The sequence below is a fragment of the Callionymus lyra genome, chromosome 16 (assembly GCF_982586985.1).
Source record: "Callionymus lyra chromosome 16, fCalLyr1.hap1.1, whole genome shotgun sequence".
Taxonomy (NCBI): Eukaryota; Metazoa; Chordata; class Actinopteri; order Syngnathiformes; family Callionymidae; genus Callionymus; species Callionymus lyra.
In genome coordinates this window covers 12677034-12704704 of record NC_141833.1, presented here as the reverse complement: position 1 = coordinate 12704704, position 27671 = coordinate 12677034, and the positions used below count along the sequence as shown (strand labels likewise).

Below are 27671 nucleotides of genomic sequence, written 5' to 3'. Positions count from 1 at the left end.
ATGTTCATTTTAATGTAGCCACTATCTAATATTTGTCCTCATCTTCGTTCAAAAACATTTTGAAACCACCAATTGAAAAAACATAAACCAGATTTTATATTTCATCTACTGGTCAGTAATACCTTGATTCATGTTTATAAAATATAGAATAGATAACATTTTTAAATGTTTTTATCAGATTAAAAATCTGATTTAAAGCTGTGAACGCAGGGAATCACAGACCAGAATGGGTTTAAAGTCACAGACAGTTTTACTTGTACATGGAGAGTAATACAGAGTCTTCACAAGAAAGTCTGATTTGACTTTAACTTACTTTTCTTACTTTGAAGTAAGAACTGTTTGGGACGAGTCTTTGTACTACGTCATTTGTTATTGATTAATTGAGAGACAAGAACAGAGCTATGTCAGGGAATTACTCCCGGACAATTCAGAATGAGAACAGAGACAAGTTCTAGAATAAAAAACAGAGTCAGAATCCAGTTTTTACTTCCACCAAGGAGTGGAGTGGCGCTCGTCGTGGCAAGGCTCGTCCCAAACCACTGAAGAACCTCTCTCCGTATTAGCTTTTAGTTCCATATTTCAGATGACGACACACTTGAGTACAAACAGTTTGTTCATTTGTTGCTGAACGCAGCCATCGCATTGTCATCTCCTGCACGCTGACCTTATCTTTCTGAAGGTCACTGTATCTTAATGCACAAACGCTCATTTCTCGAGAAACAAAACTCTAATTGGGCACATTCCTTCCAGCTCATTGTGAGTCGCAGTAAGCATAACATGTTTATTGTGATAAAACGATAAGCAACATAAATTCTTTAACAAATTCACAATCGGGAAAAAACACAAACTAGAATTAATTACGGCTGGTTTTAAACGTAGGAAAATAAAGTTAGTGTTCTTCCTGAAGGCTTATCCGAATAAACTATTCCCACACATTCCATTCCCAAATAAAACACAGCAGTGCCTTAAAACAGAAGCAAGTATTAACCTGTGGTTGATAAAAAAAAGAAAAAGTTCCATCAGTTTAAAAAAACAACGTTTAATAAAACATTTTCCACTTTTACAAACATACAAATTATAATAACAATACAAAAAAAGTCGCATTGCTTTTGAACAACATATTTCCTCAACAGTTCAATGGATGTGAACTGGACCGAGACCTTTGAACTGATCCTGCTCTTCAACATGTTAAAAGTAAATTGAATTAAAAATAGTTAAATAAAGATTCAGCATATACATATTCCAGGTCGAACCGAGCGACGTCGGAGACAAGATGTTCTACGAGATGCCAAACGCGGATCCGTCCGCTTCGTACCACGTCAGCCTGAGGGCCAAGAAGAAATCTACGTGTTTTGGATCTCCTCAGTGGAGTGACTGGAGTCTCACTACAAGTCTACAAATCTGGTGTTTTTTTGGGGGTTTTTTTGGAGACGTCCTCTAAAATCAAAACGTCTTCTCTGCAGCTTGATAAGTTTTCCAGTCTTCATCTCCATCTCAGTCTTCATCCCCATGTTGCTCCTTGGACTGGTGCTGTGTCTGCGACTTCAGAGGTACGTTTGGTCGACAGCGTCGGCTTTTTTATCGTTAGCATGTAGGTTTATTGATCGATTTACAGTTTACCATGATGTAAAAAGAAACATTTAAACCTAGAATATTATCATTATTACAATTCTCATTGTTTTTACTACTCGTTTTGAAATGAATCGTTGCAAAATGTTACGTATTGCAGCTTTAAATACAGATAAATCCACTATTTTCATTAGAGCCTTAAAAACGACTTCAAAAACCTTCAAGCAACATTGATTGATACTATTTTTACAAATGTAACTGATGTGAAAATAGTAGACTAGTAACTTTTTTGTTTCTTTGTGTTTTTCTTCTGCATTCTATAATTTTTGGTATCTTGGGGTTATTTCATAGATTGGAATGCATAGGTTAGGATAAATAATATAGGCAAAAATATGCTTCGGCTTCAGCCTATTCCTTTTTTTGGCCAAGAGTTTTTTTTGAGTTTGTGAGAAAATGTAATTGAAGTATTTTCAGTTTCATTTCAATTTCATTTCAAGCGTTTTTCTAAAATTTTAGAAATTGCTAAAAAAAAAAGAAAAAAAAGCCTTAACCCCTAACCATTAAAGCTCAAAGGAAAGAGAGGAAAGCAACAAAAAGAAGAAGTGAAAGAAGCAGATGTGACATCAACTTTTTATTGTATTCTTTTCAGGGTGTCCGATGTGTTGTTTCCTCAGATTCCAGACATACCCAAAGAGTTTAAAAACTTTATTGAACGAAGTGACACATATGTAAGTACACGTTACTCACTTCGACACGCAGTAGAAACTGTGTCACGTGATCGTTTGTTGCAGTTGGATTACCCGGAAGAGCCCGTCAAGACCGAGGAAATTACGACATTGGACGACGTGAAGGAGACGATGACGATTCTTGAAATTTAAAACGTTGATATGGTCGTTTCGTCACATTGTGTGTAGAAGTTCAGTCAAATATTTTCTGTGGAATCTTTCATATTTTTTTTTTCCTGGGAAAAACGGAACAGACGATGAAACGACCTGATGATAAGTTTCCAGGGTTGATTCAGTACTTGGGTAACTTAGGCCAGTCTGTCAAACTGAGCCTGAGAAACCTGGGTGTTGTATTTGACAAAAACATGTCTCCAGTTCTTCAAGGCATAAAACTGACAAAAAACTGCTTCCTTCAACTGAGAAAAATCTCTAAACTTAGGAAAATTATGTCACAACTCGATCTGGAGCTTGTAATCCATGTGTTTCTGCTTCTCGTTTAGACTATTGTAACAGTTTATTTTGGTGTCTAAACAAGAAGGAGCTGTTTCGCCTGAAGTTAATACAAAACTCTGCAGGGAGAATTCTTACTCGCTCTAGTAGAAGAACTCACATTTCTCCGATCCTTAAAACTCTTAACTGGCTGCCAGTTTCTTTCAGGATTCATTGAAAAATTCTGGTTCTTACTTTCAGATCTATTCATGGTCAGACCTTACATCAGTGATCTGATCCAGCCTTACACCCCAGCTCGGGCTCTTAGGTCCATGGATCAGAATCTACTGATGGTTCCTGAACACGCTTCAGGATCAGAGGAGAGAAATCCTTCCAGGCTGTTGCTCCTAAGCTTTGGAACGATCTTCCTCTCTCTTTGTGTTTGATGATCTACTGACTCCTTTAAGAAACATCTTAAGACATTATTATTTGTTCAGGCTTTTTTCTAATTTTCTGGGACTCCTGTGTTTATATCTGTATGTATTTTTAACTTTACTTTACTGTACTGTAACTGTAACAGATCTTGGCAGCGTCACAGCGACGAGCTTAAAGCTGGTCCACAGATCCTAAAGGTTACGGCACCAGTGTTACAGATGTGGTCAGGAAGTCTTTCTCTGTTCTTTTAATTTTCGGGAAAATATCACAACAAAAATAAACTATTATTCTGACAGACTGGTCCAAGATCTCCCATTTACAGGGGTCTATCAACTGTGTGGACTACACCGTTAAATAAAAATAATAAACGTTACAAATGTACGTTCTCTTAATGCATATAAACAGCACCATCTACAGGACAAAACTAAAAAACAAACTAAAAACAGAAACTTAAATGAAACAATGATACGAAATTTAAAAAAAATATTGAGATGCAAAAAAAGATTACACACTAAGTAACACAATTGGTAACAGACATTAATTAAATATAAGTAATTAATTATATTATTAATTCTAACTCTGTCGACAAGGGCCAGCCCAAGCCTCCAGGGGGCCAATGTGTTGTGTTGCAATAATTAAAAAAGAAAGACTAATAAGGACATTGAAAACGTTTTGGACATAATTATTAATTTTCTGAATGTTCTGCAGTACACATTGGAATTTGATTGCCGTCGGAAACGTCAGTTAGAATCATACAACAGCAGCAGCACTAAACATTTTTTTTAATTATTTTTACAATTATATATATTTGATCATACAGAAAGCACCACTCATACATGCAACAAAAAAATTTAAATATTTTTAATTGCTCTTGGGCCCTAAGCTGTCGCATACTTGTCTGTTGCCACGGGCCGGCTATGTGTCGCCCTCACTCGCAGCATCTATAGGATCCTGCAGAGGTCGTTGGATTGTTGGGGTTGGTAGGATTGTGGGGGTGTTCTCGGTCTCGAGAACCCGCCACCAATCATTGGTGCACTGCGAAAGATCCCAATTTCAATCATGGGAAGGATGGTAATCTCCAAAACGGATGTCAGCACCTGGACAGTAATTGTTATCACAAGATGATGAAAACTCACAAGTATAGGCAGTTAGAATGTTTTCTAAACCTTGCTGATCAGTTGTTTCGCTTTCGCCATCTGTGGAACATGATGTAACTCATCCATAAATGTTTCAAGTGTCTTTTTGAATTCCGTCATCCACTCGTCCTCCATACTCATCTCGCCGGAGTGCGCCAGGTCGTTTCTGAGAGTGATGACCTGAAAATGTAGAACTATATTTAGAAACACACTTTACGTGTCATTTATGAGCAAATGTCCTATTAAATAAAATTGCCCGATGTCTAATTACACCTGACATTGTCTTTGAGATAAAACCAGTAAATAGATATGAGTAAATACTCATATATGTGGTTAAAACTATGAGTTTAAAGATTAAAGAGGTAAACATCATGTCAATATATTTAAATATAAATATTGTCATCATATATTCATTTGGTTAACTAGACATTTCTTTTAATTATTTTATTCAACCAGCATTCTCAAGTTATCTTTTTTAATGAGCGATTTCCATTTTACACAACACAAATGACAACATCGAAAATAAATATAGAGAAAAAACAAAATCAGGCAAAATTTAAATGTTAAGTGTAATAATTATAGGTGAATGTTAGTACAAAACAGCCACACGTCGCTCATATCATTAACTATTGTATTAGATAATTTAGTTATAATTAGTTTTTAGTACAATAAATAAAAAAATATAAAATATAAAATAAAGGGGAAAACCGCAACTTTGTGACAAATAATTCTGATAAAAAAAATACTGTATATATTCAAATATGTATAAAATGTTAAATTTTATAAATTTTAAATTAAAAAGACAAATATATTGTAAAAAGAAAAAAAGTTACTTAATGTGTCAAACAAACACCTTGATTATCAACAAATGTCTGCTGGTGTGTTCAGGGACTCACCTCTTTCGCACGTGCTGCAAGTTCTGTGTTGAAACAGCCACAGTGGTTGATGAGGTTGAGCAGAGCAGCCACGTCGCACCTTACTCTCGTGACGTTGGCTTGACCTCGAGGCATGTACGCCTGCAGACACACAAACATCACACACACACACACACACACACAAGTCCAAGAACTTAGTGCAGAACTTCACCTTCGCCACCTCCCAGTAATCTGTCCTCCACGATGGAGGGTCACAGTTTCCCCAGTAGATGGTACTCTCTGGCGGCCTGTGGTGTCTCAAGATCTCACTTTTCCACTCAGAACATACGTCACATCCCCATTCCTGTGGAATAGACACACCTATGTTACAAAAATGTAACTATACAGGTAAGACTTGTTTACAGGTGCAAGAGACTTGATTGTCATTGAACAGCGTTTAGGTGGTCGTAATGTTATGGCGGCCTGATGGGAGGGATCGTTCAGCGAGGGTCCAAGCATTGGTAAGAAAGTTTACTCACCTGGTTATTCCTCAGTTTACAACCCGAGGAGCAAGATTTATTCTTCAGGTTTTCTTTCTGGAGCAGGTTGTTGTGGAAATTTTTCATCTGAGCTTCGGCAAATGGAAGGAGAGCTTCCCTCAGGAACTCCAGACTTTTATTAGCCTTCAGCCAGTTCAAGTATTGCCTGTCGTTCATGCGGCCTACTAAAGGTTGGTTGGCCATGTTGACGTCAGGAAATTCACAAGGAAGTGAGAAGCCTGAACAGCGAGCTCAGTCCTATGTTGAGTCCAGCCCATTGACAATTAATCTGGTTTTCAATTGGTCTTTATTATCACGAGTGCATCCTATTGACTTGAGAACCAATGGCTTTGAACAACATGGTGGTATAATTACCACAGGCTTGGAACATTTTGAATGTAACAATTCAACTTTTAATATTATTCTTTTCAGGGTGTCCGATGTGTTGTTTCATCAGATTCCAGACACACCCAAAGAGTTTAAAAACTTTATTGAACGAAGAGACACATATGTAAGTACACGTTACTCACTTCGACACGCAGTAGAAACTGTGTCACATGATCGTTTGTTGCAGTTGGATTACCCTGAAGAGCCCGTCAAGGCCGAGGAGATTACGACATTGGACGACGTGAAGGAGGCGATGACGATTCTTGAAATTTAAAATGTTGATATAGTCGTTTGGTTACATTGTGTGTAGCAGTTCAGTCAAATATTTTTTGTGGAATCTTCCACATTTTTTTTTTCCTGGGAAAAACGGAGCTGACGATTAAACGACCTGATGATAAAGTCCCAGGTTGATTCAGTACTTGGGTGAATTAGGCCAGTCTGTCAAACTGAGCCTGAGAAACCTGGGTGTTGTATTTGACAAAGACATGTCGCTAGTTCAATACTGCAGAAAACTTACCAAAAACTGTTTCCTTCAACTGAGAAAAATCTCTAAACTTTGGACTATTGTAACAGTTTATTTTGGTGTCTAAACAAGAAGGATCTGTCTCACCTGCAGTTGATACAAAACTCGAGAATTCTGAGCCGCTCTAGTAGAAGAACTCACATTTCCCCGATCCTTAAAACTCTTCACTGGCTGACAGTTTCTTTCAGGATTAATTGAAAAATTTCGGGTTTTTACTTTCAGAGCTATTCATGGTCAGACCTTACATCAGTGATCTGATCCAGCCTTACACCCCAGCTCGGGCTCTGAGGTCTGTGGATCAGAATCTACTGATGGTTCCTGAACACACTTCCGGACCAGAGGAGAGAAATCCTTCCAGGCTGTTGCTCCTAAGCTTTGGAACGATCTTCCTCTCTTTGTGTTTGATGATCTACTGACTCCTTCAAGAAACATCTGAACATTCTTATTTGTTCAGGCTTTTTTCTAATTTTCTGGGACTCCTGTGTTTAAATCTTTATGTATTTTTAACTGTGTATTGCTTTTGATTGTTCAAGCACGTTGTGAACCTGGTCTAGAAAGGCGCTTTACAAATAACTGTTTTTTACTTACTTACTTACTTACAATCTGCATTGAGAGCGAACACCAACAGATCATAATAATTGGAAATGAACTTAAGTGTCTTTCTTAAAGTGAAAGTTCACCCAGAATTCAAATTTCACTCATTTTCTACTCACCCTCATGTCGACTAACGGTTGAGATTATTTCCAGAGTGATGTCTTCTTAGAGTTAAAGACAAAAACGTATGTTCATTTTAATGTAGCCACTATCTAATATTTGTCCTCATCTTCGTTCAAAAACATTTTGAAACCACCAATTGAAAAAACATAAACCAGATTTTATATTTCATCTACTGGTCAGTAATACCTCGATTCATGTTTATAAAAATATAGAATAGATAACATTTTTAAATGTTTTTGTCAGATTAAAAATCTGATTTAAAGCTGTGAACGCAGGGAATCACAGACCAGAATGGGTTTAAAGTCACAGTCAACAGTTTTACTTGTACAAGGAGAGTAATGCAGAGTCTTCACAAGAAAGTCTGTTTTTACTTTAACTTACTTTTCTTACTTTGAAGTAAGAACTGTTTGGGACGAGTCTTTGTACTCCGTCATTTGTTATTGATTAATTGAGAGACAAGAACAGAGCTATGTCAGGGAATTACTCCCGGACAATTCAGAATGAGAACAGAGACAAGTTCTAGAATAAAAAACAGAGTCAGAATCCAGTTTTTACCACCACCAAGGAGTGGAGTGGTGCTCGTCGTGGCAAGGCTCGTCCCAAACCACTGAAGAACCTCTCTCCGTATTAGCTTTTTATTCCATATTTCAGATGATGACACACTTGAGTACAAACAGTTTGTTCATTTGTTGCTGAACGCAGCCATCGCATTATCTTCTCCTGCACGCTGAGTTCAGCGACCTTATCTTTCTGAAGGTCACTGTATCTTAATGCACAAACTCTCATTTCTCGGGAAACGAAACTGTAACTGGGCACATTCCTTTCAGCTCATTGTGAATTGCAGTAAGCATGACTACATGTTTATTGTGATAAAACGATAAGCAACATAAATTCTAAAACGATTAAAACTTAAAGTCCGTTTCTGTCGCTCCAACACGACGTCACGTCCGGGTCTTAATACTTTGCTTTATGGAGAGAAAAGGTAAAAATGCAGAGTGTACGGGTCGTTTATTCGCCGCTTCAAGTCAAACAAAGATACAAACTTTTAGGATCGAAAGGACTCGCTCTTTGCCGGCAGCTCTACAGGTCAATAGCTTCGGGAAAGACGGTCCCACGTTAAAGAACATCTCTATATTTAAGGGAAAGTTTCCTGTCCAGGGGGTCGTCTCTTCCGGGGCAGTGGTTCTTTCACGTTAGTTCATGTCTCGGTCACCTGGAGAGTAACTTCCTTGCTTCCCTGTTGTGTTGGCAAATTCCTTTGTCTTCCAGCCCCCCTTTTTTGGGTGTGTTCTGTTTTGCTCTTTTGTTTCACGCCCACAGGTGTGAAAAAGGGCAGACGACAGATGTTCAACTAATCGCTGTTTGGCTCTAAGTCTACTCCAAGCTTTTCTTGAAACATTGTAAATCCGTCTGGAGTGAAATGTTGGTTGTGAATGTGTATTCAAACGTTTAAGCTCTTAGATGAAGCTAGGTAGTTTATACTTTATATTTTGATAATCTTTTTAGCATTAATTTAACTATGGCGTATACTTATAGTGTATAATAATTTCCAATTTAACAATTCTTTAACAAATTCACAATCGGGAAAAAACACAGACTAGAATGAATTATGGCTGGTTTTAAACGAAGGAAAATAAAGTTAGTGTTCTTCCTGAAGGCTTCGAATCCGAGTAAACTTGGTTTGTGTCCTTTTGAGACATTCCCACACATTCCATTCCCAACTAAACCCAGCAGTGCCTTAAAACAGAAGCAAGTATTAACCTGTGGTTGATAAAAAAATAAAAAAGTTTAAAAAAACAACGTTTAATAAAACATTTTCCACTTTTACAAACATACAAATTAAAATAACAATACAAAAAAAGTTGCATTGCTTTTGAACAACATATTTCCTCAACAGTTCAATGGATGTGAACTGGACCGAGACCTTTGAACTGATCCTGCTCTTTAACATGTTAAAAGTAATTTTAATTAAAAATATTTAAATAAAGATTCAGCATATACATATTTCAGGTCGAACCGAGCGACGTCGGAGACAAGATGTTCTACGAGATGCCAAACGCGGATCCGTCCACTTCGTACCACGTCAGCCTGAGGGCCAAGAAGAAATCCACGTGTTTTGGATCTCCTCAGTGGAGCGACTGGAGTCTCACTACAAGTGAGAAGTAATTTCTCATCTGATGTTTTTTTTTGTTTTTTTTGGAGACGTCCTCTAAAATCAAAATGCCTTCTCTGCAGCGGTGGGACAGTCTAACAGTCTGATAAGTTTTCCAGTCTTCATCTCCATCTCTGTCTTCATCCCCATGTTGCTCCTTGGACTGGTGCTGTGTCTGCGACTTCAGAGGTACGTTTGGTCGACAGCGTCGGCTTTTTTATCGTTAGCATGTAGGTTTATTGATCGATTTACCGTTCACCATGAGGTAGAAAAAACCATTTAAGCCTAGAATATTACCGTTATTACAATTCTAATTGTTTTTACTACTCGTTTTGAAATGAATCGTTGCAAAATGTTACGTATTGCAGCTTTAAATACAGATGAATCCACTATTTTCACTACAGCCTTAAAAACGACTTCAAAAACCTTCAAGCAACATTGATTGATACTATTTTTACAAATGTAACTGATGAGTGGATTATTAGTGACTGATATTAGTCATGTGCCATTTTTGACATTTTCATCATTTGCCCGTTTTTGCTGTGTTAGAAATGAACAAGAGGCTAAAAGGAACAAATACACAGACTAGTAACTTATTTAGGATAAAATCACATCAATCCTGGGTGTTAAAGTATTGAATGGATTTAGTGACGAACTGAAATTCTGTAGAACACAGATTATTAAAAAAAAAAACATTGAAAGGTAAAATTTTTAAGGACTACAATGTATAATTACTGAAATGTGAAATTATTTAGTTTTTTGTTTCTTTGTGTTTTTCTTCCGCATTCTATATTTTTTGGTATTTTGGGGTTATTTCATAGATTGGAATACATGGGTTAGGATACATAATATAGGCAAAAATACGCTTCGGCTTCAGCCTATTCCTTTTTTCGGCCAAGAGTTTGTTTTGAGTTTGTGAGAAAATGTAATTGAAGTATTTTCATTTTCATTTCAATTTCATTTCAAGCGTTTTTCTCAAATTTTAGAAATTGCTAAAAAAAAAAGAAGAAAAAAAAGCCTTAACCCCTAACCATTAAAGCTCAGAGGAAAGAGAGGAAAGCAACAAAAAGAAGAAGTGAAAGGAGCAGATGTGACATCAACTTTTTATTTGTATTCTTTTCAGGGTGTCCGATGTGTTGTTTCCTCAGATTCGGGACATACCCAAAGAGTTTAAAAACTTTATTGAACGAAGTGACACATATGTAAGTACACGTTACTCACTTCGACACGCAGTAGAAACTGTGTCACGTGATCGTTTGTTGCAGTTGGATTACCCGGAAGAGCCCGTCAAGACCGAGGAGATTACGACATTGGACGACGTGAAGGAGACGATGACGATTCTTGAAATTTTAAAATGTTGATATAGTCGTTTGGTCACATTGTGTGTAGCAGTTCAGTCAAATATTTTCTGTGGAATCTTCCATAATTTTTTTTTCCTGGGAAAAAAGGGAACAGACGATGAAACGACCTGATGATGAAGTCCCAGGTTGATTCAGTACTTGGGTGACTTAGGCCAGTCTGTCAAACTGAGCCTGAGAAACCTGGGGGTTGTATTTGACAAAGTAATGTCTCTAGTTCAACACTGCAGAAAACTGACCAAAAACTGTTTCCTTCAACTGAGAAAAATCTCTAAATTTAGGAAAATGATGTCACAACTCGATCTGGATCTTGTAATCCATGAGTTTCTGCTTCTCGTTTAGACTATTGTAACAGTTTATTTTGGTGTCCAAACAAGAAGGAGCTGTTTCGCCTGAAGTTAATACAAAACTCTGCAGGGAGAATTCTTACTCGCTCCAGTAGAAGAACTCACATTTCCCCGATCCTTAAAACTCTTAACTGGCTGCCAGTTTCTTTCAGGATTCATTGAAAAATTCGGTATCTTACTTTCAGATCTATTCATGGTCAGACCTTACATCAGTGATCTGATCCAGATTTACACCCCAGCTCGGGCTCTTAGGTCCATGGATCAGAATCTACTGATGGTTCCTGAACACGCTTCAGGACCAGAGGAGAGAAATCCTTCCAGGCTGTTGCTCCTAAGCTTTGGAACGATCTTCCTCACCCTCTGTATTTGATGATCTACTGACTCCTTCAAGAAACATCTTAAGACGTTTTTATTTGTTCAGGCTTTTTTCTAATTTTCTGGGACTCCTGTGTTTATATCTGTAAGTATTCTTAACTGTACTTTACTGTACTGTAACTGTAACAGATCTTGACAGCGTCACAGCGACGAGCTTAAAGCTGGTCCACAGATCCTAAAGGTTACGGCACCAGTGTTACAGATGTGGTCAGGAAGTCTTTCTCTGTTCTTTTAATTTTCGGGAAAATATCACAACAAAAATAAACTATTATTCTGACAGACTGGTCCAAGATCTCCCATTTACAGGGGTCTATCAACTGTGTGGAATACACCATTAAATAAAAAATAAACGTTACAAATGTACGTTCTCCTAATGCATATAAACAGCACCATCTACAGGACAAAACTAAAAAACAAACTAAAAACAGAAACTTAAATGAAACAATGATACGAAATTAAAAAAAAATATTGAGATGCAAAAAAAGATTACACACTAATTAACAAAATTAATAACAGACATTAATTAAATATAAGTAATTAATTATATTATTAATTCTAACTCTGTCGACAAGGACCAGCCCAAGCCTCCAGGGGGGCCAATGTGTTGTGTTGCAATAATTAAAAAAGAAAGAAGAAGAAAGACATTGAAAACGTTTTGGACATAATTATTATTAATTTCTGAATGTTCTGCAGTACAATGAGCAATTATAAAAGGTGTTTTTCTGTTTACTTTTATTGAAATAAAAGTTTCAAATCTTATATCAGTATGAAAAGTATGTTTGTAATTCTTATTATTACAAATTAACCTGATGTGTTTCCCACAGTTGAGCCTGAGCAGGATTCTGTGCCTCCAAAGTAGTAGAAGTACTTCAACAGTGTTTCTTGGGGAAGCTTTACATTGTGAGTTAATGTAAAAATACCAATAAAATAAAAAATAAAATGTTTATTTACTCAACAAAATGACCATGCTCTGCAGTAAACAATTTGAGCCTATCAGCCTGATCCAAAAACACAAAGCTTGCACTGCACTTGCTTGCAAACATATGTTTACTATCAAACATTAGCAAAAACGTTGTTTGGTATGTTGCCGTGTGCTATTTTTTTAATTTTTTAACTTTAGTATGAATATTAAGCTTAAACAGGCCAGTTGAAAGATAAATGTATTCCGTGTTTAACTATCTAGCTAATATGTTATTAACGGCTTCACAAATCTTGTTAAATTAACATTTACGACATATAAACATACCTTTATCTTTTTTCGTCTTCCTCCTCTTTCTTCCACTTTCTTTTCTCTGCTCCAGAAGGATAAGTCCTCTTTTTGCGACATTTTATTTTATTTTATTTTTACAATAATATATATTTGATCATACAGAAAGCACCACTCATACATGCAAAAAAAAAAATAATAAGAATAATTTTTTATTTCTCTGGGGGGCCCCTTACTGGCTGCGGGGCCCTAAGCTGTCGCATACTTGTCTGTTGCCACGTGTCGCCCTCACTCGCAGCATCTATAGGATCCTGCAGAGGTCGTTGGATTGTGGGGGTTGGTAGGATTGTGGGGGTGTTCTCGGTCTCGAGAATCCGCCACCAATCCTTTCTTCTTCGTCAGAGTTCCCAGTTTCAATCATGGGATCGATGGTAATCCTCAAAACGGATGTCAGCACCTGGACAGTAATTGTTATCACACGATGATGAAAACTCACAAGTATAGGCAGTTAGAATGTTTTCTAAACCTTGCTGATCAGTTGTTTCGCTTTCTCCATCTCTGGAACACGATGTAATTTATCCACAAATGTTTCAAGTGTCTTTTTGAATTTCGTCATCCACTCGTCCTCCATACTCATCTCGCTGGAGTGCGCCAGGTCGTTTCTGAGAAAGAGGACCTGAAAATGTACTTTATTTAGAAACACACTTGAATTACGTGTCATTTATGAGCAAATGTCCTGTTAAATAAAATTGCCCGATGTCTAATTACACCTGACATTGTCTTTGAGATAAAACCAGTAAATAGATATGAGTAAATACTCATATCTGTGGTTAAAAGTATGAGTTTAAAGATTAAAGAGGTAAACATTATGTCAATATATTTAAATATAAATATTGTCATCATATATTCGTTTGGTAAACTAGACATTTCATTTAATTATTTTATTTAACCTGCAGTCTCAAGTTTTTAATGAATGATTTCCATTTTACACAACACAAATGACAACATCAAAAATAAAGTTAAATTTCAGAAAAGGAAAAACAATATCAGGGTTAAGGTTAAATGTTTAGTGTAATAATTATAGGTGAATGTTAGTACAAAAAAGCCACACGTCGCTCAAATCATTAACTATTGCATTAGATAATTTTGTTATAATTTGTTTTTAGTACAATAAATAACTATAAAATATAAAATAAAGGGGAAAATAGCAACTTTGTGACAAATAATTATGTATAACAAAAAACACTGTATATATTCAAATATTTATAAAATGTTACATTTATTTTCTATCAACATAAAAGACAAATATAAAAAAAGAAGTTACTGCAGTGTGTCAGGCAAACACCTTGATTATCCACATATTAACAAAATGTCTCAACAAATGCTGGTGTGTTCAGGGACTCACCTCTCTCACACGTGCTGCATTCACTGACTTAAAACAGCTACAGTGGTTGATGAGGTTGAGCAGAGCAGACACGTCGCTCTGATCTGCTCTCTTGACCTTGGCTTGACCTCGAGGCATGTACGCCTGCAGACACACAAACATCACACACACACACACACACACAAGTCCAAGAACTGAGTGCAGAACTTCACCTTCGCCACCTCCCAGTAATCTGTCCTCCACGATGGAGGGTGACAGTTGTCCCAGTAGATGTTATTATCCAGCTGTCTGTAGTGGTTCAAGATTTCACCTTTCCACTCAGAACATACGTCACATCCCCATTCCTGTGGAATAGACACACCTATGTTACAAAAATGTAACTATACAGGTAAGACTTGTTTACAGGTGCAAGAGACTTGATTGTCATTGAACAGCGTTTAGGTGGTCGTAATGTTACGGCGGCCTGATGGGAGGAATCGTTCAGCGAGGGTCCAAGCATTCGTAAGGAAGTTTACTCACCTCGTCATTGCTCGGTTTACAACCCGAGGAGCAAGATTTATTCTTCAGGTTTTCTTTCTCGAGCAGGTTGTTGTGGAAAGTTTTCATCTGAGCGTCGGCGAATGGAAGGAGAGCTTCCATCAGGAACTCCAGACATTTATTAGCCTTCAGCCAGTTCAAGTATTTGCTTTCGTTCATGCGGCCTTCTAAAGGTTGGTTGGCCATGTTGACGTCAGGAAATTCACAAGGAAGTGAGAAACCTGAACAGTGAGCTCAGTCCTATGTTGAGTCCAGCCCATTGACAATTATATCTCAAATCTAGTTTTCAATTGGTCTTTATTATCACGAGTGTTAGTATTAGTGTTAAAGGCAAAAACGTATTTTCATTTTAATGTAGCCACTATCGCTAACTGATCTTTGTCTTCATCTTCGTCCAAAAAGAGAAAATTTTGAAACTAACAAAATTTAAACCCCATTTATATTTCATCTACTGGTCAGTAGTACCTTGATTCATGTTTATAATAATAGGTAGGTAGGTAGGTAGGTAGGTAGAACTTTATTGATTGAAATTGTTTTTTTTCCAATTAGCCACAGCAAATACAGCAACTTTTCATTTAAAAAAAAATATACATATATATATATATATATATAGAATATATTATATTATTATATTATACATATATATATTATATATATATATAAAAACGGAGCTGACGATGAAACGACCTGATGATAAAGTCCCAGGTTGATTCAGTACTTGGGTGAATTAGACCAGTCTGTCAAACTGAGCCTGAGAAACCTGGGTGTTGTATTTGATAAAGACATGTCTCTAGTTCAACACTGAAGAAAACGGAAACTGTTTCCTTCAACTGAGAAAAATCTCTAAACTTTGGACTATTGTAACAGTTTATTTTGGTGTCTAAACAAGAAGGATCTGTCTCACCTGCAGTTCATACAAAACTCTGCAGCGAGAATTTTGAGCCGCTCTAGTAGAAGAACTCACATTTCCCCGATCCTTAAAACTCTTCACTGGGTGCAAGTTTCTTTCAGGATTAATTGAACAATTTCGAGTCCGTTCCGTCGCTCCAACACGACGTCCCATCCGCCCCGGGTCTTATACTTAGCCTCGTGGAGAAAGATGAACAATCCAGAGTGTGTAACTGGTCGTTTATTTGCCGCTTCAAGTTAAACAAAATACAGGCTTTCAATTACGGCTGATCGGGAGCACTTTCTCCCTGTGACTGTACAGGTAGCCGCGGGAGAAAATGGATCCGAGCTGTAGAAACATTGCTTTATTTAAGGCAAATTTCCCGTCCGGGAGGTCGTCTCTTTCCGGCCAAATGGTTCTTTCAAGTTCCCTGTGTCCCGATCCCCCATTGAGAGACATCCTAATTAGTTTTCTTGTATTCTAATCTAAATTAAAAGAAAAATATTGAGATGCAAAAAAAGATTACACACTAAATAAAATATAATAAAAGACATTAATTCAATATAAGTAATTAATTATATTGTTAATTCTAACTCTGTCGACAAGGACCAGCCCAAGCCTCCATGGGGGCCCAATGTGTTGTGTTGCAATAATTAAAAAAGAAAGACGAATAAGGACATTGAAAACGTTTTGGACATAATTATTATTTATTTCTGAATGTTCTGCAGTACAATGAGCAATTATAAAAGGTGTTTTTATGTTTACTTTTATTGAAATAAAAGTTTCAAATCTTATATCAGTATGACAAGTATGCTTCTAATTCTTATTATTACAAATTAAATGTACTGTGTAGTGCCAGTCTTTCCCTGACCTGATGTGTTTCCCACAGTTGAGCCTGAGCAGGATTCTGTGCCTCCAAAGTAGTAGAAGTACTTCAAGAGTGTTTCTTGGGGAAGTTTTACATTATGAGTTAATGTAAAAATACAAATAAAATAAAAAATAAAATGTTTATTTTACTCACATAAATGACTATGCTCTGCAGCAAACAATTTGAGCTTATCAGCCTGATCCAAAAACATACTGCTTGCACTGCACTTGCTTGCAAACATATGTTTACTATCAAACATTAGCAAAAACTTTGTTTTGTATGTTGCAGTGTGCTATATACATATAAATATTTTTACTTTAGTATGAATATTAAGCTAAAACAGGCCAGTTGAAAGATAAATCTATTTCGTGTTTAACTAGCTATTAACGGCTTCACACATCTCGTTAAATTAACATTTACGACATATAAACATACCTTTATCTTTTTTCATCTTCCTCCTCGTTCTTCCACTTTCTTTTCACTGCTGCAGAAGGATAAGTTCTTTTTTTGCGACATTTTATTTTATTTTATTTTTACAATTATATATATTTGATCATACAGAGCGCAAAACTCATACATGCAAAAATTTAATTTTTTTTTTTTTTTTTTTAATTTCTCTAGGGGGCCCCTTACTGGCTGCGGGGCCCTAAGCTGTCGCATACTTGTCTGTTGCCACGGGCCGGCTATGTGTCGCCCTCACTCGCAGCATCTATAGGATCCTGCAGAGGTCGTTGGATTGTGGGGGTTGGTAGGATTGTGGGGGTGTTCTCGGTCTCGAGAACCCGCCACCAATCCTTTCTTCTTCGTCAGAGTTCCCAGTTTCAATCATGGGATCGATGGTAATCCTCAAAACGGATGTCAGCACCTGGACAGTAATTGTTTTCACACGATGATGAAAACTCACAAGTATAGGCAGTTAGAATGTTTTCTAAACCTTGCTGATCAGTTGTTTCGCTTTCTCCATCTCTGGAACACGATGTAACTCATCCATAAATGTTTCAAGTGTCCTTTGGAATTTCGTCATCCAATTGTCCTCCATACTCATCTTGCCGGAGTGCGCCAGGTTGTTTCTGAGAGTGATGACCTGAAAATGTAGAACTATATTCAGAAACACACTTTACGTGTCACTTATGAGCAAATGTCCTGTTAAATCAAATTGCCCGATGTCTAATTACACCTGACATTGTCTTTGAGCTAAAACCAGTAAATAGATATGAGTAAATACTCATATCTGTGGTTAAAACTATGAGTTTAAAGATAAAAGCGCTAAACATTATGTCAATATATTTAAATATAAATATTGTCATCATATATTCATTTGGTTAACTAGACATTTCTTTTAATTATTTTATTTAACCTGCAGTCTCAAGTTTTTAATGAGTGAATTCCATTTTACACAACACAAATGACAACATCGAAAATAAATATAGAGAAAATAAAGTTCAATTTACGAAAAGGAAAAACAAAATCAGGCAAAATTTAGGGTTAAATGTTTAGTGTAATAATTATAGGTGAATGTTAGTACAAAAGCCACGTCGCTCATATCATTAACTATTGTATTAGATAATTTATTTATAATTTGTTTTTAGTACAATAAATAAATAAATATAAAATATAAAATAAAGGGGAAAACAACTTTTTGACAAATTATTATGGATGAAAAAAAAATACTGTATATATTCAAATATGTATAAAATGTTAAATTTATTTTCCATCAACATAAAAGACAAATATATTGTAAAAAAAAAAAAGTTACTTCAGTGTGTCAAACAAACACCTTGATTGTCCACATATTAACAAAATGTCTGCTGGTGTGTTCAGGGACTCACCTCTCTCACACGTGCTGCATTCAATGACTTGAAACAGCCACAGTGGTTGATGAGGTTGAGCAGAGCGGCAGCATCGCACTGATCTGCTCTCTTGACCTTGCCATGACCTCGAGGCATGTACGCCTGCAGACACACAAACATCACACACACACACACACACACAAGTCCAAGAACTGAGTGCAGAACTTCACCTTCGCCACCTCCCAGTAATCTGTCCTCCACGATGGAGGGTGACAGTTTCCCCAGTAGATGTTATTATCCAGCTGTCTGTAGTGCTTCAAGATCTCAGTTTGCCACTCAGAACATACGTCACATCCCCATTCCTGTGGAATAGACACACCTAGGTTACGAAAATGTAACTTTACAGGTAAGACTTGTTTACAGGTGCAAGAGACTTGATTGTGGTTTAGGTGGTTGTAATGTTCCGGCGAGGGTCCAAGCATTCGTAAGGAAGTTTACTCACCTCGTCATTGCTCGGTTTACAACCCGAGGAGCAAGATTTATTCTTCAGGTTTTCTTTCTGGAGCAGGTTGTTGTGGAAAGTTTTCATCTGAGCGTCGGCGAATGGAAGGAGAGCTTCCCTCAGGAACTCCAGACATTTATTAGCCTTCAGCCAGTTCAAGTATTTTCTTTCGTTCATGCGGCCTTCTAAAGGTTGGTTGGCCATGTTGACGGCAGGAAATTCACAAGGAAGTGAGAAGCCTGAACAGCGAGCTCAGTCCTATGTTGAGTTCAGCCCATTGACAATTATATCTCAAATCTAGTTTTCAATTGGTCTTTATTATCACAAGTGCATATAATTGACTTGAGAACCAATGGCTTTGAACAACATGGTGGTATAATTACCACAGGCTTGGAACAGACGGACCAGTGCAGCGCAATATTTAATTGCAAATGAACTTAAGTGTCTTTATTAAAGTGAAAGTTCACCCAGAATTCAAATTTCACTCATTTTCTACTCACCCTCATGTTGACTAAGGGTTGAGATTATTGTGATCTCTTCTTAGTGTTAAAGGCAAAAACGTATGTTTAATGTAGCCACTATCGCTAACTGATCCTTGTCTTCATCTTCGTCCAAAAAGAGAACATTTTGAAACTAACAATTGAAAAATCATAAACCAGATTTATATTTCATCTACTGGTCAGTAATACCTGGATTCATGTTTATAATAATATAGAATATATAACATTTTTAAATGTTTTTGTCAGATTCAAAATCTGATTTAAAGCTGTGAACGCAGGGAATCACAGACCAGAATGGGTTTAAAGTCACAGACAACAGTTTTACTTGTACAAGGAGAGTAATACAGAGCCTTCACGAGAAAGTCTGATTCCACTTTGAAGTAAGAACTGTTTGGGACGCGTCTTTATACTCCGTCATTTGTTATTGATTAACGGAGAGACAGAGTTATGTCAGGGAATTACTCCCGGACAATTCGGAATGAGAACAGAGACATGTTCTAGAATAACAAAGAGAGTCAGAATACAGATTTTACCACCAGCAAAGCTTGGCAAGGCTCGTCCCAAACCACTGAAGAACCTCTCTCCGTACTAGCTTTTTATTCCATATTTTAGATGACGACACACTTGAGTACAAACGGTTTGTTCATTTGTTGCTGAACGCAGCCATCGCATTGTCATCTCCTGCACGCTGAGTTCAGCGACCTTATCTTTCTGAAGGTCACTGTATCTTAATGCACAAACTCTCATTTCTCGAGAAACGAAACTCTAACTGGGCACATTCCTTCCAGCTCATTGTGAGTCGCAGTAAGCATGACTACATGTTTATTGTGATAAAACTATAAGCAACATAAATTATTTAACAAATTCACAATCGGGAAAAAACACAAACTAGAATGAATTACGGCTGGTTTTAAACGAAGGAAAATAAAGTTAGTGTTCTTCCTGAAGGCTTATCCGAGTAAACTATTCCCACACATTCCATTCCCAAATAAAACCCAGCAGTGCCTCAAAACGGAAGCAAGTATTAACCTGTGGTTGATCAAAAAAAAAAAAAGTTCCATAAGTTTAAAAAAACAACGTTTAATAAAACATTTTCCACTTTTACGAACATACAAATTAAAATAACGATACAAAAAAAGTCGCATTGCTTTTGAACAACATATTTCCTCAACAGTTCAATTATGTAGAAAGCTTTGAAAAAATGTAATACAAAATTCGTGATTGAGTCAAATCAGCCTGATTTGCCAGTTTCTCGAAGTTAAGTTTCGTTTTCTAGAGTTAGAAAAAAACCTGTTTGCGTCGTTTCCTGTTCATGTAATTAAATACAACACAAAAGTAAAAAGTCATGACCTTTTAATTTTCATATAATTAAATACAACACAGAATTAAAAGGTCATTACCTTTTAATTTTCATATAATTAAATACAACACAATGAGGTTTTAATCTTCCGCAGTGCTCCTCCCTGCCTGCAGGGACAGTTCTTGTAGCTCCTGCCAGAACTTTTGTCTCAGGTCTTCGTTGGCCTGCAGGAATCCAGTAATACTCGTGGCGTCTTCTCGGTTCTGAAACAAGTATTGGACCTGAGCCACGGAGAGATTTGTGACCACGTTTATATCCGGATTCATTGTTCTCTCACCTCCGAACTCTCGTCCTCGCTCAACAGCTCCTGCAGCCTCTCCTGTAGCAACGCTGCTTCCCATTGGACGATCAATTCCGGGCCGGTCTCGGACCCGTCCCCGTCCGGTTGGTCTAAGCCAGAGACGCAAATGGACAAATCCACACTCAGCATCTGGACAGTAATTGTTATTACGTGACGATGAAGGGTCGTGAGTTTTGGCGGGAGGTTCTCTTCTTCACCTTATGGATCTGATGTTCTGCCGCCACCATCTGAGGAACCTGACGGAACAGACGCGCAAACTGTTCCAGCGTCTCCTGGAACTTCTTCATCCACTCGTCCTTCACGCGCAGCTCGCACGAGTGCATCAGCTGGTTTCTGTGACTGATGACCTGGAAAATGTGAAAAATAAATACACACTAACTTTCATAAACACACTTGAATCACGTGTCGTTTATGAGCAAATGTCCTGTTTGATAGAAGGATGTTACGCGCCCTCTAAAGGTCACATTAAGTACTGCAATTTTTAAAAATGCAAATATATTGTTGATTTAAGTAGTTTAAAAATGATAATTCATAAAAGCTATTAATGTGGAAACACAAAAAAGCTTTCAATTAATTGTGAAAAATATGATTTACAAATGAAACACGATCATGTTGCCAATACTTGCCTTAGTTTAAAACTTAATATTAGTCAAGTGTGTTTCAGAATCACAAACTTATAAAACAGAATAATAATCACATAATTTTCCTGGAAATAAAAAACAGTTCAAATAACACCTATTTTTTTAACAGAACTAGACAAGAAGTTGGATTAAACCACTAAATATTATTAATAAATAAAACTTTAAAATCATATTTTTACACTTGTTTATAATGATTTAAAATATTGGACTGATAAACATAATATCAATATATTTATTTGAAAATATGTTTACTATATACCTTCTTTTTATTTAACTTGTAATCTCAACTTTTTAATTAGATATTTCCTTTTCAGAGCTAAACACAACATCAAATAAATGTATAGAAATAGAAAGACAATAGCAAAAACAACATCATGATACATTGAATTTGAAATCTTTTTATTTTATATTTTAGTACAAAACCGGCACAAATCAATAGTAAAGTAAGTTTTGTCGTAACATTTTTTCTATTTAGAATAATGTCTGTATTAATGTTTTTAGTGGATTTAATTTGTTTCTTATTTAACCCGATTTAAGTTTCTAACTATTTTGTTGCATAATTAAATTTATAAACACTAATAAAATAATATGTATACCTTAAAAAAAAACGTTGATGATAAAAAACAAAGAAAGGAGTTAAAAGAAAGTTATTATTCATAGAAAAATAGTTGATATTCTATAAAAATGCACATACAAGTGAAGATTAAACATGAGACAAACATAGAAAAAATATTTCTTCCATTGGTTTCAATATGGGTCAAATAAATATGCAAGTATATGAGTGCCATGAGAAAAGTTAATTGTTGAACTTAATTGAAAATGTTTACACTTTTTTTTGTTTACATTTTTAAAGCATTTAATAACTTTAATTTGTTTTTAAATAATGAAATAGTTAGTGTATATTGAAAGGTTGAATTTGTTTGTTTTCCTATTAATATCATTTTAATGTTTTTCAAACAAAGTGTTTTACACATAGAATTTGAAATAAATGATATAAATTCAATATAAGTTTTGAATATTAATATTAATTAACAATAATAAACTATTGCCTGGTGGGTCTATTATACCAACATTTTAATGTCGTGGCTATGAATTTAAAAGGATTGAATTAAGAAATGTTATATTTTTTAAATATTGGAATCAGAACTTATATGTATTGAGGGGGGAAGAAGTCGCGATAGAGTCTCGGGTCAAGTTGTGGTCAAAAGGTTCCAAACTAGCCGGGGCGGGCGCAGAAAAGTTGACCTCTGAGGTTGAAAGGTCACATTTTTTTGGAAATACTACTGTGGGCGTACGGGAAGACGAGGTTTAGGTTGGCCAAAGTCACGCATCATTGGTGTAAAGTCTTGAGTCGTTTGAGTGTCAAAGGCTGTCGCTACATGCTCGCAAAGTTTGCACAAAAATTTGCGGAAATCGTGTTTCGGGAACATAACCTTTACGGCCATTTTGCCCCCACTTGAGCGTGAATGTACAGCTAGCTAGGCCACATATTAACAACGTCTGCTGGTGTGTTCAGGGACTCACCTCTCTCACACGTGCTGCATTCACTGACTTGAAACAGCCACAGTGGTTGATGAGGTTGAGCAGAGCGGCAGCGTCGCACTGATCTGCTCTCTTGACCTTGGCTTGACCCCGAGGCATGTACGCCTGCAGACACACAAACATTACACACACAGACACACACACAGAAACAGGTCCGAGATCTTAGTGCAAGAACTTCACCTTCGCCACCTCCCAGTGGTCTGTCCTCCACGATGGAGGGTGACAGTTGTCCCAGTAGATGGTACTCTCTGGCTGCCTGTGGTGTCTCAAGATCTCACTTTTCCACTCAGAACATGACTGACAAGCCCAGGTGAGCTGTGGAGAGACACACCTGGTTACAAAAGTCACACTAAAATGGCTTGTTTATAAGTGGTCATAATGTTATGGCAGCCTAATCTGAGGAATGGTTCAGAAGGTCCAGGCATTCATAAGGTGGTATTCTCTCCTCACCTTGTTCTTTCTCGGTCTACAGGCTGAGGAGCCACAGGGTCTCCTCAGACGTGTGTTCTGGTAGAGGAGGTCCGTGTGGAAACTTCTCATCCGGGCGTCGATGAAAGGATGAAGCGCTTCTTTCAGGATGAGCAGACACCGTCCTGCCTTCAGCCAGTTGGTGTAGCCTCGGTCGTTCAGGCGAACCAGCAGCTCGTCGTGGACCATGTTTACTTCAGGAACCATCAAAACAAGGACGTGGCGGAAGTGACGTTTTGACGCGCAGTGCCGCTCAAGACCACTAGAGGGCAATGTGTCCTAAAAAAAGATCAGCATATTCGAAGTCGAACTAGAAATTAAATTAAATTGTGCTCATCCCTCTGTGTAAAACTACTTCATTATTTTTCGACCCATTCAATTCATTTTTATTATTTAATATGCCTATCGTGGCTTCATAACTGTTTTAAGAATTATCTCAATTTTTTCTTTTATTTATTTATTTTTTACTTTTATCGCTTTTTTCAGCTCCAAATAGTTAAACGTGACAGTTTTGAATCTCATATCTCAGAATCAGAACAGGTTTATTGCCAGTGTCGTAAACACAACACAGGATTATGATTAAAATTAAAATTAAAATTAAAATTTAAATTTAAATTTAAATTTAAATTTAAATTTAAATTTAAATTTAAATTTAAATTAAAATTAAAATTAAAATTAAAATTAAAATTAAAATTAAAATTAAAATTAAAATTTAAATTAAAATTAAAATTAAATTAATAGAGATGCCTAAAAGCAATTCAATTAAGTGACCTGTTAATAAAGTAAAAACAGAACAAATCTCAGAATCAGATGTTCTGGTGTTAACCACACAAAATTAAAATTAAAATTAAAATTAAAACAATGAGCTGCATATAAATTAAAATAAAAAAAATAATAATAATAAAAAATAAAATAAAATAATATTTCAACTGTTTCCTCAACAAAATAGTCTCATATAATTAACTAACCCTAATTCTATTAACGGTGTCATGGATGGGCTGAAGCCGATCCCAGCTACTACGGGTGAGAGGCAGGGGACCCCCCCCCCCCCCTCCACACAGAGACACACAACTATTAATTCCCACACACACAAACAGATGAACAGGACTTTTTATGGCATGTTTTTAGACTGTGGGAGGAAACCAGGAACACCCGGAGTAAACCCGCGGTAGAACAAAAGATCTCCTCAAAGAAAGTTTATATAATGTATAATAAATGAATGATCTAATAAACTCTTTTTTATCTTTATCTTACACTTGTATGAACTTTATTTCATCATGTTCTATTTCTCTATCATGTTATTTGTTTATTTCATTCTCGGTGCGTGAACATCAAGTTCTTTAGTGTTTTTATTATTCATGACCTTCAACTCCAAAGTCAGAATTGTGGATTGAAGCTTCGCCTTAATCTGAGCCGCGTTTTTTTCACCAGTAGTTGCTGTGATCTGTTGATGGCTCTCTGCACCGATGACACTCCTAGAAACTATTTTTTTAATCCTGATCAAATCAGTTCTGTTGGAGGTCTGCCTCGATGTGGTCGGACCTGCTCCAGCCACAACGTTCCCTCCTTCAGGTCAAACCCTGCTTGGATCCTGACCTCCCGTCAGAAGGACCAGGGGACGTTCCTCTCAAACCATCGACACTCACGGCTTCTCACATGTAAGAAGCAGCAGCTCCGCCTCAAACCTCCTTTGATCCTCAACCATCGTAAAGGGAGACATCGGCCACGAGAAAACACGTCTTTCCATCTCCTTGATCTTGTTCTTCCGGACAGGAACTACAGTTTTCGGTGGAGATGAGGTGAAGAAAAAAACCCTCTAACAAGTCAGCTATTTTTCAGATTAACCCTTGTTACATGTCTTGAAGATTCAGTGACTTCTGGACCAGTAGGTTTTCTTCACCACCTTACAATCCCTGTCTCGACTCCTTTCCTCTGTGACCATTTTAGGAATAAAAACAAAAAGAGTCATTTTCATTGTAACGAACCAGATACACTCCATTTGAGATTCATTGGTTTCAACACATGTAAGGTTTTTTTTTGTTCTCAATTTGAAATTGAAAATCAAAGTTATTATTAAAAAAGATTGAAGATTTTTGATTGAAGTAACTTTTATTTGATTGAAGCATTTTTTTATGTGATTGAATTTTTCTTTCACTGAAGTACATTTTTATTTTGTTTATTACAAATATCTTTTGAGTGAAGTAACTTTTTTTTAATTGAATTTCTTTTTTTAATCAAAGTGCTTTTTTCAATTTGATAAGTAACTTTTTATTTGGATTACATTTTTTTTTATTGAATTTAAAAACACTTTAAATGACTTGTCGTGCGAGATTTGGCCCTTAAAAGGATCACATAAATATTCAATTTTGTGCTCAGTTAATGCTTGAGACCTTGGCTCCTTCTTTCTCATTAGAGAAACATAATATTTGATTGTTATGAGGTGACGTATGAGGTATGATCACTGGACAAACTACTGTCCATCATGAATGATGACAGTCATCCTCTGAACACTGTCATCAGTGATGGAGAAGGAATTCTTCTTCCCATGATGCAACACTAATAGACTCAGGGACTCATTCAGTCCTTGTGCTATTATATTGTACAATTCTGAGTTTGGGAGTGAAAAGATGATTCTATTCCATGTAAATCTTTGTATCCTTTTCTTTGTGTTATTTTTATTTGTTCTTTATACTTAGATTTCAGTTATTTTTCTTTTTGTTCTTTTATTGCTCTTTTTTTTCTTGTTTTATCCATCCATCCATCCATCAGTGAAATTTGGGGATACATCGCAATTTTTAAAAAATGAAACTGTTTTTACTTGTGTCAAAAAACGTTGTATCAAGGGCAAATTTGTAATTAATATATTCATATGTAATTGATGTGTTTGTTGCTGAATAGTACAGATTCATATTTCATTAATTAATATACATTTTGATCCTTTAAAAAAAACACATTTCCGAGAGCCGGCGAAAAGGAGCCGACACTCAAGTAACAATAGATGCCGTCCTGCCAGACCCGCTTATTCATCAAATTTAGTCGGACCATGTTACCGATACGCAGACGGGGGCTGACGGGCTAAAGAGAGCTGCCATCGGATCCGAGCGAGTGTGTTAAGATGGAGTAAGTGTTGAGGTCAACTGCGCCTCCAGATCTGCACTTATTAATTCTTGTGACAGTGAACTCATCGCGGACATATAATCACCTTCATATCGTCAGGGCCTACTCTCTCTTTTTCTTTATATTAGCTCCCACGCTAACACTCGGGCCATAAAAAAAACCCAGAGCCGGGGCCCGGACGACACCCCGGGGAAGTGTAAAGTCCAATCATAGACTTTATGAGTCCGATGATGATTCCTCCCGGGCTCGCCGCCGCAGTGACTGATAACATCTGCTTCTATAGGTTTTTTTCAACCAGGGGGCCCCCCCTTATGAGAGCTGGCACCGCCGAGCTGCCGCATCCACGAGGAGGAGCCCGGGACCTCCCGGAGGAGCAGCAGAAGGTGGGGTACCAGGAGTCGCTCGCAGCGACCATGTTTCAGCCGAGACACGAGGCTGGCACAGGAGGAGATTCATCATCGCTATTTCCAGCCTGAGCGAGGAGAAATGGATGGATGGCGTTGAAAGAAAATACCCCTGAAACTCCTCGGCTGAGGGTTGTCAGCGATCGACGCTTCCATTTATGGATGTTTGCTGGTTTGTTTTTTTTCCCTCATCGCCGAAGATATATGTCCAGACTTGACAAGTGAATATTTGTGGGAGGAAAAAAAAACCCCAAAAAACCCATCACTGTTTGTATACTTCTCTCCCTCGCAGCCAACTGAGATGAATGAACGTAGACTTCTCTGGTCGTAATGTATCGGCTGTATTTCTTCCAACTCCGTGAGAGAGAGGTTGGGGAAGTACATTTCATGAAGTACTTGGAATACTGACGGAAAAAGACAACAAAGAAAAATGTGTGAACAAATCAGCGCAACAGTTGAATTGAAATAATGAGCAATTGGAGCAAATTATGGCCAGTATTTTCAAACCTTTTGCACCACGGATGGTTTTTATCGTTGCTATTTATCCATCCATCCATCCATCCATCCATCCATCCATCCATCCATCCATCCATCCATCCATCCATCCATCCATCC

The 27671-nt window shown here is 36.9% G+C and overlaps 5 protein-coding genes and 1 long non-coding RNA gene across 8 annotated transcripts; 2 read left to right on the top strand and 4 right to left on the bottom strand.

The window, feature by feature from the left end:
* The first annotated feature begins 1460 nt into the window (after positions 1-1460).
* Positions 1461-3775, top strand: LOC148063766 (uncharacterized). Its single transcript, XR_015713502.1, has 3 exons — positions 1461-1550; positions 2219-2297; positions 2361-3775. It is a non-coding gene; the product is annotated as an uncharacterized LOC148063766 (long non-coding RNA).
* Positions 3776-4004: 229 nt separating this feature from the next.
* On the bottom strand, positions 4005-5925 carry LOC148063765 (uncharacterized protein CXorf38-like). The gene is made up of 5 exons (XM_087810400.1): positions 5688-5925; positions 5381-5512; positions 5191-5310; positions 4325-4474; positions 4005-4255 (listed from the first exon to the last, which is right to left on the bottom strand). The coding sequence occupies exons 1-5, from the start codon at positions 5889-5891 to the stop codon at positions 4100-4102; spliced, it is 762 nt and encodes a 253-aa protein (XP_087666526.1). The 5' UTR covers positions 5892-5925; the 3' UTR covers positions 4005-4099.
* LOC148063764 (uncharacterized) lies at positions 5557-12305 on the top strand. Of its 2 annotated transcripts, none has more exons than XM_087810402.1 (6): positions 5557-5669; positions 6120-6198; positions 9325-9469; positions 9550-9655; positions 10590-10668; positions 10732-12305. In XM_087810402.1, the coding sequence occupies exons 1-6, from the start codon at positions 5635-5637 to the stop codon at positions 10825-10827; spliced, it is 540 nt and encodes a 179-aa protein (XP_087666528.1). In that variant the 5' UTR covers positions 5557-5634; the 3' UTR covers positions 10828-12305. The 2 variants fall into 2 exon arrangements, with proteins under 2 accessions (XP_087666528.1, XP_087666529.1); XM_087810403.1 differs by having other exon boundaries at positions 6262-9469.
* A 639-nt stretch (positions 12306-12944) lies between these two features.
* Positions 12945-14871, bottom strand: LOC148063763 (uncharacterized protein CXorf38 homolog). Its single transcript, XM_087810398.1, has 5 exons — positions 14657-14871; positions 14350-14481; positions 14159-14281; positions 13280-13429; positions 12945-13210 (listed from the first exon to the last, which is right to left on the bottom strand). Exons 1-5 carry the CDS (start codon positions 14858-14860, stop codon positions 13055-13057), a joined length of 765 nt encoding a protein of 254 aa, XP_087666524.1. The 5' UTR covers positions 14861-14871; the 3' UTR covers positions 12945-13054.
* A 2059-nt stretch (positions 14872-16930) lies between these two features.
* LOC148063762 (uncharacterized protein CXorf38 homolog) lies at positions 16931-18933 on the bottom strand. Its single transcript, XM_087810396.1, has 5 exons — positions 18724-18933; positions 18452-18583; positions 18261-18383; positions 17366-17515; positions 16931-17296 (listed from the first exon to the last, which is right to left on the bottom strand). Exons 1-5 carry the CDS (start codon positions 18925-18927, stop codon positions 17141-17143), a joined length of 765 nt encoding a protein of 254 aa, XP_087666522.1. The 5' UTR covers positions 18928-18933; the 3' UTR covers positions 16931-17140.
* Positions 18934-20283: 1350 nt separating this feature from the next.
* LOC148063761 (uncharacterized protein CXorf38 homolog) lies at positions 20284-23729 on the bottom strand. Of its 2 annotated transcripts, none has more exons than XR_015713501.1 (6): positions 23518-23729; positions 23248-23382; positions 23050-23172; positions 21082-21231; positions 20861-20973; positions 20284-20786 (listed from the first exon to the last, which is right to left on the bottom strand). XR_015713501.1 is itself a non-coding variant. In XM_087810395.1 (6 exons), the coding sequence occupies exons 1-6, from the start codon at positions 23722-23724 to the stop codon at positions 20664-20666; spliced, it is 891 nt and encodes a 296-aa protein (XP_087666521.1). In that variant the 5' UTR covers positions 23725-23729; the 3' UTR covers positions 20284-20663. The 2 variants fall into 2 exon arrangements, 1 of the variants encoding a protein (XP_087666521.1); XM_087810395.1 differs by having other exon boundaries at positions 20861-21013.
* Between the last annotated feature and the right edge of the window lie 3942 nt (positions 23730-27671).

Excerpts from the sequence above, each read along its gene's own strand:
- LOC148063764 (XM_087810402.1), top strand. The coding sequence starts at position 5,635 with ATGGGAGGGATCGTTCAGCGAGGGTCCAAGCATTG. Across the intron at positions 5,670-6,119 it reads CAGCGAGGGTCCAAGCATTG|GGTGTCCGATGTGTTGTTTC; the intron begins GTAAGAAAGTTT and ends TATTCTTTTCAG. Across the intron at positions 10,669-10,731 it reads TTGAACGAAGTGACACATAT|TTGGATTACCCGGAAGAGCC; the intron begins GTAAGTACACGT and ends CGTTTGTTGCAG.
- LOC148063765 (XM_087810400.1), bottom strand. The coding sequence starts at position 5,891 with ATGGCCAACCAACCTTTAGTAGGCCGCATGAACGACAGGCAATACTTG. Across the intron at positions 5,513-5,687 it reads GTAAACTGAGGAATAACCAG|GAATGGGGATGTGACGTATG; the intron begins GTGAGTAAACTT and ends TCTATTCCACAG. Across the intron at positions 4,475-5,190 it reads TTGCAGCACGTGCGAAAGAG|GTCATCACTCTCAGAAACGA; the intron begins GTGAGTCCCTGA and ends CTACATTTTCAG.
- LOC148063763 (XM_087810398.1), bottom strand. The coding sequence starts at position 14,860 with ATGGCCAACCAACCTTTAGAAGGCCGCATGAACGAAAGCAAATACTTG. Across the intron at positions 13,430-14,158 it reads ATGCAGCACGTGTGAGAGAG|GTCCTCTTTCTCAGAAACGA; the intron begins GTGAGTCCCTGA and ends GTACATTTTCAG. Across the intron at positions 13,211-13,279 it reads CGAAACAACTGATCAGCAAG|GTGCTGACATCCGTTTTGAG; the intron begins GTTTAGAAAACA and ends ATTACTGTCCAG.
- LOC148063762 (XM_087810396.1), bottom strand. The coding sequence starts at position 18,927 with ATGGCCAACCAACCTTTAGAAGGCCGCATGAACGAAAGAAAATACTTG. Across the intron at positions 17,516-18,260 it reads ATGCAGCACGTGTGAGAGAG|GTCATCACTCTCAGAAACAA; the intron begins GTGAGTCCCTGA and ends CTACATTTTCAG. Across the intron at positions 17,297-17,365 it reads CGAAACAACTGATCAGCAAG|GTGCTGACATCCGTTTTGAG; the intron begins GTTTAGAAAACA and ends ATTACTGTCCAG.
- LOC148063761 (XM_087810395.1), bottom strand. The coding sequence starts at position 23,724 with ATGGTCCACGACGAGCTGCTGGTTCGCCTGAACGACCGAGGCTACACC. Across the intron at positions 21,014-21,081 it reads CAGAACATCAGATCCATAAG|ATGCTGAGTGTGGATTTGTC; the intron begins GTGAAGAAGAGA and ends ATTACTGTCCAG. Across the intron at positions 20,787-20,860 it reads GCGAGGACGAGAGTTCGGAG|AACCGAGAAGACGCCACGAG; the intron begins GTGAGAGAACAA and ends TACTTGTTTCAG.